The 17,606-nt window shown below is 42.8% G+C and overlaps 2 protein-coding genes across 2 annotated transcripts in view; one reads left to right on the top strand and one right to left on the bottom strand.

Moving 5' to 3' along the window:
* Positions 1 to 3,533: 3,533 nt before the first annotated feature.
* On the bottom strand, positions 3,534 to 6,780 carry LOC143119080 (prostaglandin reductase 3-like). The gene is made up of 2 exons (XM_076280332.1): positions 6,354 to 6,780; positions 3,534 to 4,560 (listed from the first exon to the last, which is right to left on the bottom strand). The coding sequence occupies exons 1-2, from the start codon at positions 6,635 to 6,637 to the stop codon at positions 3,636 to 3,638; spliced, it is 1,209 nt and encodes a 402-aa protein (XP_076136447.1). The 5' UTR covers positions 6,638 to 6,780; the 3' UTR covers positions 3,534 to 3,635.
* A 403-nt stretch (positions 6,781 to 7,183) lies between these two features.
* LOC143119079 (teashirt homolog 1-like) overlaps positions 7,184 to 17,606 on the top strand; it is a 32,279-nt gene continuing 21,856 nt past the window's right edge. The window contains exon 1 of the mRNA XM_076280331.1: positions 7,184 to 8,523. Within this exon, the coding sequence (XP_076136446.1) occupies positions 8,484 to 8,523 (40 nt within the window). The 5' untranslated portion in view covers positions 7,184 to 8,483. The remainder of the gene's footprint in view (positions 8,524 to 17,606) is intronic.

Raw genomic sequence — 17,606 nt, 5'->3', positions numbered from 1 at the left:
CTTTAGCCAACATCCTGTCCTGTTTTGCACACCCTCCCGTTACAGGCGCGGTGGAGCCTGGGAGGCTGCTGCTGAATTCCAAAGCAGTTCACAGCGATAATTGTATATCATAACTCTGAGATTTGTAATAACGATGTGGAGCCTGTCAGGTCTTTGTGGACCTAGTCGCGTCCGCCCGTTTCCCTGCAGCATACTCCTCGATAAGGGCCCAATCACCAGATTAGGACAGGGACAGCACAGGGATGTTTCCCAAAAGCATAGTACCTAGTTGGTTGGCAATGGGAAATTGCATTGCAACCAACAAAGTTAGTTAGTTTTGGGAAACGCGCCCCGGAATGATAAAGTTTTAAAAGAGAGAATTAATTGATAACAGAATTAATCAATTGATTAACACTTTGGTTACTTTGGTGCCACTGGCTGTGCTTTGTATTTGGAAATATTCAAGAATCTGTTATTGTGGATACATGCAATTATATGATCATTGTCACATAGTGTGTGTAGGCCTCACAGCCTCAAAGTAGCTCCAATGAGTTACCAGTGACAGCAGGACTCCAGCAGGAAATCTAGAAAGAGATTAAAGGCCTTCATATACCACAGGAAAAGAACCATCATCTATGAAGAACTCACTCTCTCTCTCTCTCTCACACACACACACACACACACACACAAATGAGAATCAGAACACCCACTGAGAAATAAAACGGATATGAAATATCAAAGTCAGTTCTTTGAAATAACCATGGTTACAATGCAGTGACCACAAAAACAAAAGCAGCTGCAATGTTCATGGCTAATGATAACTAATATGGGATACCGATACAGTGTATGCGGACTGGTGTAGCTTTCTGTGAACCATCACTTGAAGGATGAAGGTGGCGCTTGAGAGTCTCAGCGAGGCTGCCTACTGCAGCAGCACCACCATCCTCGCCTAATGTGGAGCAGCGCTACAGGGTGAGTCACCGCATAGAGTCGCGAGGTCTGAAATTCATTGAAACAATTGTATGAAATTGGTTATTTTCACTGCGAAAAGATGTGCACGTTTTCTTCACATCCTGACATCCTAAATCGGGATAGCAGTGACGCCAGTGAAATCATTTCCCTCTGCTGTAGGTCTATCCGCCAGCCACTTTCACATCAAGGCTCTTTTAAAATGATATGCCCACATTTTCTGCTGAGAATATCTACTTTAACTGTATATTTGAATGGCTTACATTTTTATTTGAGCATGACAGAAACTGTTAACAGAGTTGACACATCTTTATCAGAGAATATTCAATTCAATTTAAAAATTAGCAAAGTGTAGGTTTGTGAAAATATATTATGCACAAGCTATTAGAGATGTTATGATGGAAAAGTTTAGTACACAAGTGGATAGTGTTCATAGAAGATAAGGATAAGTACAGCATAACAACTCATTTGTCTCACATGAGATGAATATGTGCATACTTAACCTCTAAACACATTCAATACACACAAACACGCACGTGCGCACACACACAATCCAATTTAATGCCATACTTTAGAGAAACACTGTTCAAACGCAGACAAATGGATGTAACTCCTGTGCTGGAGGTGTACTTTGTTTGCCGTTTACGCTTGCAGTCACGAGCCCAATTACGCACTATGTATTGTTTTTTTTCAGAGGGGGGTGGGTGGGTTGCGTGTGTGTGAGAGGAGGCTGGTTGACACCTTAATTGGGCTGTGAATGCACTCTAATCAGCAGGTACAGGTGTACCCAGGGGGAACGCGTGAGGCTTTGGCTGTTAATTGAAGAGAGACACACATTGGCAGGCACTGTACACAAGCTTTCCTCTCGACAGTGTGCATGCACTGGCTCCATGGACTGTTGCAAGTATGGGCTCCTAAGAAAATTGTTGTGTTAAATGAACTAGTAATCATATAGACTAACCACTGATAGGTCTATGTCTCTTCATCCCTTCTCCCAATGGGCAATAGTTGTCTCTCTCCCTTTACAAATTCTGTTAAAAATAAATCTGATGAGTTAGATACATATGTTGTGGTTAATCAACAGTCCTAAAGTAATTACTAACAGGTTTTTAAGTCTGCTTGGTAGCGATCTGATGCGGGTTCAAATGGCTTGGCCCTGCGGCACTCTGTACCTCTCGCTTGGGCAGCCCGGAGAAAATCGGCAGCTTTCAGCATGCTGAGGTCACACCTGTAACGGGCTTCACACTGGGATGTTTTTTGAGAGGCCACCTGGAGAAGGAAATGGCATGTTCACAGTGAATGAACATGCAGCCCTCCCTCCCAGGTGGAAACAGGTGTGTGTGTGTGTGTGTGTGTGACAGAGAGAAAGAGTGTGTGTGTTTTTTTGTCATGTCTTTAAAGTCCAGGTATTGTCTTGTACTGAATGGCTGAATAACATACTCTCACCTTTTTTGTCTCATAGCAGAAAATAACCCCTTGTCAGACAACACCTTGTCCCCAGAACCCCTTTAACAACATGTCGTTGGTGGACTGGGAATATTTATGTTGCAAAAATGATGCAAAAACAAGGTTAGTTTAGCTCAGTATACTAATTATTACTGTGTATTAATCAACACTCTCCTGTTATTGTCATTAGTGAAAAAATGTGGTGTCTTAACACTCGGATAAACAAATGTGTTTAAATAATGACAAGACGACATGTGAAAAATAAAACAGCATGGGAGTGGCTCAACAAAGAATTCCCCCTTTATCTTAAACTGTGAGTATCTAATCACCACTTTTATAGTAAATTTGCTATGTAGTTTGGGGTCATTTATTCATTTGTAAACATTATGATTAAATAAAAAGCAGTAGTTTGGACATACATTTCCCCTGAATGATGTCCTAACTATGACAAATAAATGTCACTCAAATTTTACTCAAATAATACAAATTATTCCTGATATAACCACAAAAATGTTATCTTTTGAACATAAAGAGAGACAGAAATGGATGGGAGACCAATATTGAAGCTACATGCTCTACTTCTAGATTGCCATTTAAAGCTTGAAATTAGAAATCACACCATCCAAATTCCTCTTAAAAGACAGAACTGCTTTAGAAGTGCCATGTATGCTAATCAATGAAATGTTATTCTGAGAAGCACAGTCTCTTATGAGTATGGGCATGTGCTATTTTGGTGTGTGGCAGCACTCTTGATTTCTCCCAAAGGAATGTTTAATATCAGTGAAGTTGAGCTAGCGGTTTTGTCATCAGGTGATATCTTAGAAAGACAAATGAAAAGAAAAAAAAACTACAGAGAGAAAACAATAACAAGATGTCTTCTATGCGTCGCTCTGCTTGAACACTGAAAAGAGCACTTAGATTTTATTTGAGTGAGTCCATTTAGATAAATCCCACATTCCCTCCCCATTCTCAATATCCCATTTTTCCCTGAGCTGATTTTCTATAATTGAAATAATCAGATTAGATTCAAGTAGATTTAAAGTGCAGATTTCTCATATGGCCTGTAGTTTCTCTCAAAACTCTCTCTCACACACAAAAAGTATTTCTCTATATATTTGGTACCACAGAATACAACACTGAAAAATACAAATAAATTTAATCTGAATTCACAGTTCAGGTAATTTACAATCTTGCGTCATTCACCTAACTAAGAAATTACTGGAAGATCATCATTAGTGAAATTAGAGTTTACTGTCAACCGCCGGGATCAGCTCGACAATGACTTTTCCCAAATTTTTCCCAGCGTACATGTGGTCTACTGCCCTGAACACAGACTCTAGTCCCACAAACCTTCCTTCCGGGTCCAAGTCTCCCCTATCTACCTCACACACCAGCTGCCCTTTAGCAAACAGCTTCATCATGTCTGTCAGCGACTCCCGGTAGTCGGACAGGAAGTGAGGTAGGAAGAAGCCCCGCACACTGGCTGACTTCTTCAGCAGTTTTGCGGGGAGCGTTCCGCCCGATATTTGCTGGAGTCCAGACGCTGACTGGTACCCCGAGATGAAGCCAATCACGATCAGCCTGCCCTTATTGGCCAGCGCGTTGACAGACAGGTCGAAGACGCCGCCGCCCACGGACTCGTACACCACATCAATGCCCTGTGGGTACTCTTTGCGCAGTGTGGCGGCCAGGTCCTCAGACTTGTAGTTGATGGGCCGGTCACAGCCGATGGTCTTCAGGAACCCGGCCTTCTCGTCCGATGAGCAGGTCCCCACCACGTGGCAACCAGCCTTCTTGGCAAACTGCACAGCGAACTGACCGGTACCGCCAGCCGCCGCCGTCACCAGCACCGTCTCGCCCTCGGTCAGGTCGCCCAGGCGGCGCAGGGCGATGTGGGCAGTGGCGCCGCTTAGCAGCATGGTGAGGTACTCGGGCTTGGTACTGGGCACGGGCACCACCTTCTTGGCAGGAATGACGGTGTAATCGGCGAAAGCGCCCTCGCTGAAGTAGGCCACGTTGTCGCCCACAGTGTAGCGGGCGCTGGCGCTCAGGCCGAGGCCCACCACCTCGCCGATGCCCTCGAAGCCAGCATCAAAAGGAGGCTTCACTGACGGGTCATAGCGTCCAGCTGAGTAGTTGATGTCAGAAGCATTGATTCCAACAAACCTAATCGAGAGAGAACAATTACAATGAACTGCACATGTTACACATACTCACATGCTGATATTTCTCCAAAGGCATAGTAAAATTATGTACATCAAAAACCCACTATATAATTGAGATTTTATCAAAAAATGTATCTGAAAATTGATCAGAATGATGCTTACTTTTTAAAGTCTGTGTTTTCTGAGATGGAAATATATGCCTTGCTAAATGAAAGGCACATCAGGCCAGGAAAGGAAACACGTTTGCGGTAATAGTTTAATAATACTAGACAACAGATTAGTGAGGACTAAACAGGACTAAGAAAAAGGGAAAACTCAAATTGCCTGGACACAATCAACATGTCAGATAAGAAAGACATTTCACACACCAAATAAGTTGTTTTCTTTGGGATTAATCGCTCTCCTTTTAATTTCAGATAACAACACACAAGAACTGCGTATGAATAAATGATTGCACCTTTCAGGGCTTGCTGAGATTCATGTATGATTCTATCACCGTGGTGACTGTGTGAAAGGGACAGCCATTAGCTGTAGCCCTTGATTTTTTTTTCTGTTTCTCTCCATTAATAATAGGGACATATCAGAGTATTCATTTTTAAATAATCACTTTCATGTAGTGGGTCTCTCTAACTCATTTAAAGAATAGGCTAGTTTATAACACAGAGAAGGCAAAATGTGTCACCCACTCATGCACTGCAACTTAACATGAATAAACTGTGCAATCTTAAGGCAATTTTCCAAGGTTATTTGATTAATTGTTCAAGTCAGCTGTGCCACAATGGCACAATGCAGTTAAGCAATTAAGGAGACTGAGTTAAAGGTGCACGCTGGACCATGTTGTAATGCAGCCAATTCTCCATTGCATTTGTATACCACAAAAAGTGATGAGCCTCTGAAATCTCTGTATTTTACTTAGTCAGTGAAAACCCAACAAATTCACAGACTGCATGCTTGTGCACCCATTCAACTTTCGGTAGCCTAATGCGTAAACAGATAGACAAGTGAATGGGTGGTTTAGCCTACTTCGCTTATGTCATTAGGCTACCTAGGCTACACATAGAATATTATAATTTTATAAAATTAGTTTCGACGTAAATTTTATAATCAGGGGACAAATCCCTCAGCGGGATTTTTCTTTTTCAAAAAGGGTCATCAAAACAATACGACTAGACGGTGTGTTTTGAGCTGGTTATGTCAGGCTCAGATCCATTCAAATTCGATCATTTAGGATACAGACAATTTACCTGAATAATGTCGAAACGGTAGCCTGATAACCTTGCTGCAAAGGTATGGTTGCTGGTGGACTGGGCAACTGTATCTGAACACATTTCTTCGCTCTACCCCTAGGCCGTGCCAAACGTGGCAGAATATCATATCGCAGGTTAGTGACGTAATAAAATGGAATAGATCAAGATGCAGAGATGGATTGATGGACAGATGTTGGGGCGGAACTTGGACACGTTTCTCTCGTAGTAGCAGCTTCCTCAAAATCGTCCTCATAAAGACAACAAATTTGCAAAAACTGCAGGTAACTAGTCGATTCTAGTATGTTTTCAGTATACAACTGATGACTAACTATGCAAATGAGACGACGTCCGTCAAGGTAAGGCGCTATTCAGCGGACCCAAAATGACACTGTCGCGTGTAGCCTACATATTCGCCCATAATGTTAGCTAGCTACTATGAGGTTAGCTAAGTAATCTGCATATAGGGATACAAGTATGCTATTAATGCTGTGTTCAATAGGCATGCTTTCAGAAAAGGGAATAAGCTAAAGCAAGGCATTATACTTACCGATTTCTGACCAACAAATCCCCGTCACCTGGTGTGGGTACTGGAACAGTTTGTAAAGAAACGGCGCTCCTAAAATTTTGGCTGAGTTTCGTAACAACAAGCTTTTTCATGGAACTTGGTATGGACGAACCTTTAAAATCCATGAAGTGTGTGGAGTATGAGAGGTCTATGATGTTACGCCGTGACAGCACGTTAACTCCTAAAACCGTATTGGTTCTTCTGCAATAATCATTTAACACCAAAAAGGCACTCCTACCATTTCGTTGCAAGACTTGCAGGTACATTTCATCCACGAGAAGGAAATATCAAAGTTCACGGTCACTTCGGATACAACGATCGGAGTGAATGATCGACCTATCGCAACCGAACTTGTTTATTTTATATAACAATTAGCCTCTATATAGCACACTTTAAATGACCGTCGACATCATTAGATCACATTAGTGGCAAAACACGGTGCACTGTAAGGTAAATAAAACTACAAGCATTATTTTAACGTGAACTGCAGCGTGCAATGTTGCATTTAGGCTATAGTTGAATACCGAGTCCCTCCCCTTCCCGTGCGGAACATTTCCTTCCTAGTAAGGTGAAACGAATCAATCTTGAGTTTCAAACATCCCCTTTATAAGTTGAAGAATTTCCCGAACACATTTGTGAAGAATAAGAGTTTGTGTGTTCCAGAAGTCAGTGGCTACATCGTCAGATTCAAGTGTGTCTGCGAAGCTTCCCTTGTTCTCACGCAGGGCATGCTGAGCTGGGAAAATAGCACAAGGCACCTTCCAGAAACGAAATGCGTTTATTAAACAGTTAGGTTACATTTGTGCTACAACATGAGTTATAAAGGGAAAGACCCCTCCGAATTAGCAATAGGCTACTCTATTCTGAAACACCTTAATTATGAAACGAGCAATACATGGTTTTATTCTAAGCAGACAAATGATAACGGCATGATAAGATTATGATTGACATTTACATATTGCCTAATGTGATATTACTTCCTGTAGCCTTGTATCTTATCTTCAACACTGAAATGGCCTAACAAATGTATCCATTTTTCATACAAAGCCACTTCGTCGTTATCGGAGGAAAAAACAAGACAATTAAATAGATTGACAGGAAGGTTTCACTGTCAGAGTGACGCTTGTAGGGCGAGGGGAGGAGTAAAAGTGAAGCAGGAAAAGCCACTCGATGCGTCTGTCTATCAGTTGAGACTGTCTGAAACGCTTCTGGATTCAACGCGTTTTTTTCATATCAGACAGGACCCCGGCTCACTCCCTGGAGTTTAAAGAAGAGAAATTAGTCCGTGTCGATCTTCTGGAGAGGGTGGATGCCTGCATCTTGTTTATTTCCCTCACACGCAGGCAACCGCGCGACATCAACCGCCCGCACACACACTCGGAGCAGCGGCTAGAAATATTTTCGCGACTCGTAATGTAGCAAAGTAGAAGCCGTCTCTCCACTACTGGCGCAAAGGAAGAGCGAAAGTATCCGCCAACGGCGAGGCTTGATCTGGCTGTGGTGGCGTGGTGACGGGACTGACATTAACCATCTAATGCCTGCCTATTTTTTCTGATCTTCCTTTGATTTTAGGACAGAATAGAAGATACCTCACCAGCTCGGAAATATTATTGAAAAGCTTTGTGCTCACACTGGAGGTGTATGCTTCCATTTTTGACCCATCTCACTTTATTGATTTGGGAGTGAAAACCTACGCTACAGAGTAGCACGGTGAGATTGTGATCTTTTTTCTCCCGATGGCAGAAGGGGAGTGACTGAAACTTGGCTTAAATTGTCTGCCGCTTTTTTGCCGAGAAAGTGATGAGCGAAGATGAGCTTTGATGGACATGATATGAATCGGCGCAACCCCTGTAACGTCTCTATACTTGAGAAACTTTTTTTACCCATTTCTTTCATCTTGTGAAGTCCGTCACTTCTTGGAAAAAAGGACACGGTCAAGCATTGTGAAAGAGTGAAAAGCTTTTTTGCTTGGATGATTTTATATTATCCAGCTCGAATTCCAGAAGTGTCAAATTAATTCAGACTCTGAAGTTATTTTGGATAGTTTTTCTTCGTTGATCGACTGTTGTTGTGATTCCTGCATGAAAGTATTGTGGAAGGTGACGGGTCACTATGCCGAGGCGAAAGCAGCAAGAACCCAGGCGATCCGCAGGTAAGCGTCTATCACCATTCTTATCTGGCAAAGCCATAATCTAAATTCTTTCCAAAATAGATTTGTTGTTTCATTTTATAATTTTCTTCTCTGACTACCTACTTAAAATTTCACGCGCCCTATCGTTTTGTTATTGCCAACATTTATCGTAATCTGGCAGCCTTAATCAGGATGTGGGAATAGTCCGTGAAATAATAATTTTAGATTTGAACTCAGTGTTATTGCCGTAATTACAAGATGTAATACGTGATGCAAATGATGATAAGAAATACTTCACATAGCCTAGGTAAACATTAGAAAAGACTGGTGCACGTGCTATATTACTAGTAGCCTAAAAGTCTATTGATTTTGAATTCTGACATGTTTATTTGAGTCGCTTAACCAGACAAATATGTAGAGAAAACGTTATCTGGAACTAGGGCCTCTATCAAGGCTTATTGCAGCGTTATAGACAAGAGTAATAATGAATAATTAAATCAGAGACTGAGGGAGAGAGGCAAAGAAATGAGGAGAAAATGGAGAGAAAACTGGCGTGAGCTGGTTCTCTTTCTTTTCTGTTTTATTAGAGGATTGCCATCCTTGATTTGATGCGTGATTGATCGCCTGTCATGTGGCAGCCTTTGATCTATTCATCCCTGATAAACATCAATAAATCTCCCCATGGAGACACGCATGCTCCTGACAGCTTTAGCCACTCAAAGGACAACTCTCCACCCCCCCCACCCCTCTTAAAGAAGGAGAAAAAAGAGAAGAAGAAAAGTTGCTCAAAAAGAGAAATCCTCACATCCAATTTTGAGGAAAATTGGAGAGTGAAAGAGAGAGGAAGAAACGGATGTGAAAGGAGACGCAGAGGATTTCTAGGATAATGGAAACCAGTCAAATCCTAATTATGTAGAGCTTATTAACAACCCCCAGCTTGCCTGATTAACAGACTTAGGGTACAACTCTTGAAAATCAGAATTTGACCCTCTCTCATCCCATTTTGCACATGCCACTCAAGGGAGCACTTGACTCACATTCTTCTGGTCATGGGACCGAGTCGTGTTTACTAGCTCGCAACATTAACAAAACCAGACTTTGACTCAAGAAGACTATCAAGGTTGAGGTCTAGTGATTTGGACTTGAAGACTCCCCCCCCCCCCCCCCCTCACTCTCGCTCGCTCGCTCTCTCAGCCCTCTTTAACAAATGTAAATGAGTGACAGGGATTTCTACCTCTCGACTAATGAGCTTCAGCCTTTGAAGTTAGGCATTAACAACTGGAGTGAACAAAAGACAGTTATAGAATTTTAAAGAGATTTTGAAATATGAGACGAAGAGCAGGCTGTACGGGAGGCCAGGCAGCGAAAGACTTTGAACTCCGCAGGTTTATCATTTTAAATACGTGACTCTGATGGGTTAGCGAGGAATACCTGTACGCCGGCATCGGCCTAAATATGTACATCGCTCCCACTGTTAGTGCTCCCACACATCCACCATTGAAACTAACTGTGGCCATAAACAATGCACACACACAAAGTAAATATCAACATGTCATCAGAAACCTTAGTGGTGGGGATTATGACGCAAGATTCCTAGCTAAGTCAACCCCCCCCAAAAAAAAAAAAAAAAAACGGCGAGAGATTTTAATGGTCTTTGCTCTCACACGAGTTTGGAAACGTTTGGAGGTTGACAGAGGTGTGATGGGCCACGGTAATCTGGCCTGGCAGCTCCTACATGGAAACATGCCGTCATCGTGACCCCCCTCCACGCGCTCGTATTGATCTATTTGTCTCACTTTTGACAGGCGTATACATCATTGGCCGTAATGGTCAATCAGGAGCTGGCAGCCCAAGAGCGTTTCCATTCTTGCATTATCATGACAGTTAACACAGTGGTGGGAGTAGCAGCACCAACAGCAGCAGCAGCAGCAACCTAACTTTACAATGAGTGTGTTGTTGGTGGAAGCGTGGTGTTAAACTAGCTCGCAGCTTTTCAATGGTAGTGGACAAGGTGACTTATTGAGCAAAAGCTGATTTGGAGAGATAGTAGTTAACCAGTTGAAAGACTTTTTGGGAGAGGGGGTGCATTTAGTAAAGAGACCCAGGCTCCTCACCCAGAGAGAAGTCTTGGGAAGAGTAGCTCGGCCTAAACAGTTGCGGGAGTTTATCACCCTATCATGGATGCAGGCTTCACTCTGCCTCTTCCGTAGTGTGAAGACCCCAAAAAACATGTTGATTCCGGCTGATAGTCCAGCATGATCTGGTCCTTGAAAGGGCAATTCTATCATTCTTGGTGCCAATGGTGGCACATTTGGTGTTGCTTTTTATATAATTTTGTACTTCTATACAGCTCTTTTATGTCCTGCTTTCAGTGCTTCTTCTACACTTCGCGCTTATCGACAGATTGCATACATTCATATTTATACATTATATTGTTTTGTGTTTCTTGTGTATTGTGTGCATGTTTTGTTTTGACTGAGCTGCACAGTGTGTGTGTGTGTGTGTGTGTGCACGCTTGCGTGAGCCAGTGCATGCTGCAAGAGAGAGTGCTATGCAATGTAGAAATAGTCATCTTTAGCTGTATGTGACATTATATCATGAAACTAGTCTTATGCCAAAACAACAAGAACAACCTCCGGTGGAAAGAGGGTTCTCCATTATTATAGATAAGGTAAGGTTTCTGCTCTGATGTTCATTAGAAGACGCCCTCCCTAATTATCTGTAAAGCTGATGGATTTGTGACATGCTCTAACGATTAATGCTGACAAATTCAGTAAGGTGTCAGGTCCACAGCTGCCTCGATGTAATCAAGTTGATATTATACAGTCCCCATAGCCCCTAGTGCAGGATCAACTCAATTTGCCTGTGCAGGTGACAAATGGACTTTGCTACCTGACTAATCATGTCAGGGAGACAATGCCGACTAATGACCTCGCTAATCCCCCCGCTTTTAACGACGTAATAAAGCCCCGAAAGTGGGAACCGAATTCAGCTGTGTCGCCACTTCTCCCTCTCGCTCGGCTGCGAAAAAATGGCCTCATCATTTTCTTCTCCACCTTCTTCGTCATATATTCTTTCATATTTCCACATTTCATATTTCCAGCTGTGTTTCAACTTTTGTTTTTGTGCTCTCTGATACCCATTTTCTCTAGGCGAATTATGATAATAAAAAAATCCCCGCTCTTCTTAAACAATGAAATGATATTTATTTATCGTAAAAAGCCCAGATCTTTCTGGGTTAAACACACTTAAATATAATTTATTGCAAGTGAGTTTACATTTTTTTTTTTTTTTAGGGTTTTTAAAAAATATTTGTTCAGTAGGTTTTGTCAAGAAATGTGGGCTCAAGTCAAAACACTTCCTTCTCAATGGGGGGAACTCTTTTTGAAAGTTGTGTGGGGTAAAATTTTATATTTGGAATGGTTAAGTATACCACTGACCTGGGATTAATGGCTGTGCTTGCCCAGGGTAGCTAAGATTACATAGCGACCTTTGTGCAGCTCGTTGGTGATGCTGTTATGTGATATTCAGGTCTGTAAATAATCAGCATACTATGATTTATGTGCAAACCTCTAAATCAACAGCAATAGTGGGTCCACCATATGACGGAAACCTTTTCTATTCATTTAGTTTTTAATGTAGGGGAAAATGTTTTGAATACACTGCACGTTCAGAACTGTTTTTATTTTCAACGTGTGTGTGTGTGTGTGTGTGTGTGTGTGTGTGTGTGTGTGTGTGTGTGTGTTGCTTGCACTGGAATTATCTAGGTCTGATTTCAAGCTTTTGTTTGACAAACTTTTTCATATCTTTTTCTCTCAGGTTTTTAACAAAACCAAGACAGTCGAGCTCTCTCTGTTGTGTAATTTGGACTGAAGTCCTGTTTTTTACCTCACAACAGCACAGGCCTAAATTAAATGTCCCTACAAACCGAAAATCTGACAAGAACTTAAACTGGTCTTAGTAACATTTTTAACAATAGTTAGCATGTAGCCACAGTAAAAAACTGTGTGTGTGTGTGTTAAGCGATCAGGCTCTCCCTTCCCAGAGCCTCAGTAGAGGTTACACTAATTGGACCGCTTGTGTCGTTAGCAGGTGACATCGATCCGTTTCGTCGATAGCCAGTTTTGCTCTTGTGCCTCACTCTGAGACTAATAGTTAAATTTGCATGTGGGAATTGTGCCAGTCAAGGGTCGAACAGTCTCCTTTCTGTCTTTCACATGACTATAGTCCCCTTACCACCTCATTGTGTGTATGTGTGTTTGTGTGTAGCGTGTGGTGTGTGCATGTGTTTGTATTTATACGTGATAGAAAGGACACTCATGTTGTTCTTTTTGAAAAAAAAAAGAATAGAATACTAAATGATCTTATTTTTTTATTCTGTGTGTCGATAGAGATAGCCATGCTATATATATCGGCAGGAAAATAAATACAGCCCCGACCTCCCTGGTGTCCAGTCATTCCTACTGAACTGGCCTCAGGATAGGCTTTTACCATCAGTATCCTCACCTTTCCTGCACTGTAAAAACACACACTACTCCTACACATGCACAGAAACACACACACACACACATAAACACATGCCGGCTTATTCTCTTGATCACACACGCAAACACTCTCTCACATACACATATACACACACATTCTCACACACATAATTGCACACTTTTGCGGAGCCAAATCACTAGAAAAAAAGAAGCGGGAGGTGGTTGTTAAAAATCTGCAATAAATAGTTTTAATTTAGACATGTTCGTAAACAACTTTTAAATGGCATTTAAAATTAAAAAAATCAAGTATATTATTTTTCAGCTTGTTGTAATATTTTTGATGCACACGTTTTTGCTAATAGCATTAAATTGCTGATCGTGGTAACAATATTTAAATAACTAATTGGACATATGTTTTGCTGCTATTAGTGAATGTGTATTGTATAGTGTGTATGTATTGCTGAGTTATTACAAACACATATAGAGGTATTTCTGCAAAATTATTTGTTTAAATTCCTTTGCAATGATCAAAGTGAGATGATGAAGTTTATGATGTTTGCTATTTTCGAGGAATACTTCTTAATCAGTGACTTTGTCATTAAAACTTTGTGTGTTTGCGTGCGCCTGTGCATATGTGTCCCAAATTTGATCAAGGATTCAATCTCCAGTGCGGCTTGCTTTCCTTAAACTGGTACGATTTTTAAGTGGCCCCACAGTGTTAGTGGAAGTCTCTGAGACCTAAATCTAACATCTTCTTGTCATTAATAAAAGATGAGCAATTACGGAATATTTTGTCTAATAAGTATTTGAGTGCCGTGGCGCAGACGAAACACGTAGCTTACCCACTCATTACATCAGTTAGCATGGGCAGAACACAGAGCGCCAGGCACTCCTTTGATGCCAACAAACAAACAGACAAACGAGATGGGCCCTCTCCAGAGGAGCAACGCTTCACCCAGGGACCCAGCGAGCTCCTCCTCTAACCCCCACTCTCTTTCACTCGTGCTTACTCCAGCTCTGTCTTTCTCTCTCTCTCTCTCTCTCTTTTTTCTCTCGCTCTCTCTCACACACACACACACACACACACATTTCTCTCTCTCTCCGCCTTGCTCGCTGTCTCTCCTTCATGTGTGTATCTATTTTCTCTCTCTCTCTCTCACTCTCTCTTTCCCTCCCTCCCTCTCTCTCTGTCATCTCTCTCATCTTCCATCAGCCGCTTTCAACGCGACAGCGAGGCAAAACAAAAAGGAAAAAGAAACGGGAGAGGGAAATGTTGCTTAAAAATGCTAATGTTTTTTTCTACATGAAAGCACCCCTATTTTACCTCATTAAACATAAGGCCCATGCAGATTAGCAGCCATGGGCAAAGGGAGGGGGCAGAAGGGGATGCCAATGACGGAGAGAGGGAGAGGGAGGAAAGAGAGAGGAAAGGCCATGAGGGAGAGAGAGAAATAGAGAGAACGTGAGAGAGGGAGAATGTGTGTGTGTGTGTGTGTGTGTGTGTGTGTGTGAAAAAGAGAAAGCGAGAATGTGAGAGAAGGAGTGTGTGTGTGTGTATGTGGAGAGAGAGAGCGAGAAACACAGAAGTGAGGGGGTGCAGTTTTCAGGAAGGGTATTAAAGCTGACAGATGAACAGGACGACGGACAAATTCTCCCGCAGCAGCTGTGACTGCGGCCATTATCTTGACAGGTGTCAATTAAGAATTACTGCCTGGTGGAGTGGTGCGTTTCGCCCTCCTCCTCCCCCAAACACCCCCAACCCACCCCTCCCTCGCCCAGCTGTCTGTGCGTGAAAGAAATAACACTTTACCCTTGTCACTCCGCTAGCCCCTAGCTGTAGCCTCCAAAAATGAGCATTGGCGTGCTAATCGATAGAGCGGCGTAATAGTAATTATTCCGCCTGTTGATTTATGGCGCTGGGTGGTAGACTAGCGTGCCACGATTAGACCAGCGTTTGGGATGTGCCCTCAGTCGGTCACCCGCTCGGGAATTGCCAGCTGATTGCAGGGTTTCGTTCGTGTGTAGAATGACCTCAAAAATCTCTCAGTAGTTGCTGTATATGTATTTATGCGCAGGCATCTCAGACTTCCAAGATATATTTTTTTTATATTTTGTGATATTGTCAGCGACTATATCTTTTTTAAATAACTGCCTAAGCAGTGCTTTATGTAAAATGTATGACGTGGCAGTAAAAAAGCTCTGCTTTTCATGGTCTGAACCGTAGGCCTAAAAAATGGCTAAATTATCCTTGCACCCCCCTTCTTTTCCTCATCTCTCCTCGACCCTACTGTCTTCTTTCCCCCCAGATTCGCCCTCGCGGGACAGTTAATCTGTCACGATGGGTAAAGCGGCTAGTTTGAGTTAAATGAGTGAGAAAATGAATGCTTGGCTTTGCCAGTGTGCTGGGCTGCTTATTAGCTGCTGGGCCGCTCACTCGCTCTGACACATCTGCAGAGCGGACTCCCCCTTCTCCTGCTCTCTCTCCCTCTCTCTCTCTCTCTCTCTCGGTTTCCCGGTTTAGTGGTGACCAGCTCAGCATGCCAGCATGTGTTCCAATGAAAGAAAAAATGGTAAAGAAGGCAAGAGGGAGGTGGGCGGGTGCACGGAGAGAGAGATATTTGTCTCGGCGTTAGCATAGTTAGCGTTCGTTAATGCCATAGTCAGATGTGGGATCTGGTGAGAGGAGAGCAGGAGCGGCAGTGAGACCTCGCTGTGCCTGTGACTGATCTGACTTTATCTTTACGCCACAGCAAGCTCCTGTGGCAGCACAGAATGACTGGAAAACTGCTGCCGCGATTGGCACGACTCTGCACCGACTCTTTTTTTTTTTTGTTGTTGTTTTTTGTTTTTTTGGTAAATAGCGCCGGTTGAGAACAAAATATGAGGAGGGGTGGGAGAGGGGTAAAGCATATGGGAGACAATGTAGAGTGTTGGGGAAATTATTTGGTGCTGAGGCTAAATGGGTTTTGTAGACACACTCATTTGAGGATCAATTTTTAAGCGCAGGCCCGATAAAAATCACCTGGTGGTTGTTGTCGGTACTCGTGTGAAAACAGTAGCCTATTAGGTGAGCAGTTTGAAATTACAGCGCGGTGATGGATAATAGGAAGAGTGTGAACTAAGTACTTACGTTTTTGAAAGTATTGCTTTGTGATACCGTGCTTTAGAAGGCCATTTTGGGGGAGGGGATGTAGCGTTTTCTTCTTGTAGATGGACTCCAGGCCAACTCGTCATTTCTGTTCGTTTGTTTGTTTTTTTCCTCCACTTGTTTTGCATGTTTCCTTGTATCAACAGAACTTGCCATGGACTTCCATCGAATATCGTCAGCAATCATCAGGAATCATTCTCACCCTCTAAAAGAATCTCTCTGATCTCTCTCTCTCTTTCTCTCTCTCTCGCTTTTGCTCACCTCCCTTCTCTGCCCCGCTTTCTCTCTCTCTTTCTCTCTCTTACGCTCTGCCATTTTATTCCCTCCCCTATTCTTTCTTTTCTTTTTTTCCTCCCCTCCTCTCCCTCCACTACGGCGTTCTCTCAGTGTCTGCTCAACAGAAGATGCCCCCTGGCTATTGTCTGACCTTAGAATATGATACACCCATGCAAATCACCTCTGCGCCGGCTTCATCCTCTTTCTCCAAACGTTTGTGTGTTATCAAAATAAACAGCGGAGCGGGATAATGGCCTTTGTGGAGATGGATGCCGGGATTGGGCAGGGATTAAATATTAACTTGATCTGGCTGACTTAAGGCAGTGTCTTACATTGAACCTCTGCTCAGATGGGCATGCAAGCTAGCGCTCAGACTCTGCTCCGTGAATCCACAAACGGAGAGAGGAAAGCCTTTCCACTGTGTGTGTGTGTGTGTGTGTGTGTGTGTGTGAGAGAGAGAGAGTGGGTTTGTCTGTGTGTGTGTGTGTTTAACAAAAAAAAAAAAAAAAACTCAGCTATGACCTCCACAGCTGCATGTTTGTGTGAGCATGGATGTTTGGGGTTGGTAGTTTATGGTGGGGTAGACTTGTGTGAGTGTGTCTGTGTGTAGATGTGTGTGGATGTGTGTGTTTGGATTAATTGGGGGTGTATTTATGATATGCACATTGTGCACATGTTTTTTGTTGTGGTGCATTTTTGTGCATTTGTGTGTGTGTGGTGTGTGTGTGTGTGTGTGTGTGTGTGTGTGTGTGTGTATCTTCAGAGACATTAGACATATTGAGTCATTTGGGCTTAAATCAGGTAGATCCTCCCCGTAGCTAGGATCCCGCAGCGCTACCCGAACACATTCTCGCGGTAAACTGCGGCGCTCGGACCTGAAAACCCGCTGTTATGTAATTCACTTTTGCTGTGAGGGCACCGAGGTGTCTTTGGAGTGCGCTGACCAGCTTTGAGCACCTCATACCCATATTGTTTTTGTCTGGCATCAACCACTTCCTCGTATCTGTCTGAATAGACATGTCTGGACCTGGCGGCCAATAAAGGCTCATTTGACAAGACAAGAATAGTGATTTGCCTGCCAATAGGAACTCTTAAGGAATGCTGCGTATGAAAATGTGGTTAATACATTAGTCAATAGTCTCTCTTCATTATTTGTGAGAAATGGAAGCATGAGAAGTTTTACTGAGCAGCCGTCA

The sequence above is a fragment of the Alosa pseudoharengus genome, unplaced genomic scaffold, assembly GCF_046254945.1.
Source record: "Alosa pseudoharengus isolate Yale_2024_CS ecotype anadromous, Long Island Sound unplaced genomic scaffold, YU_APseudo_1.1 YU_APseudo_1.1_scf_12, whole genome shotgun sequence".
NCBI lineage: Eukaryota > Metazoa > Chordata > Actinopteri > Clupeiformes > Clupeidae > Alosa > Alosa pseudoharengus.
This window is presented reverse-complemented; position numbering and strand designations above follow the sequence as displayed.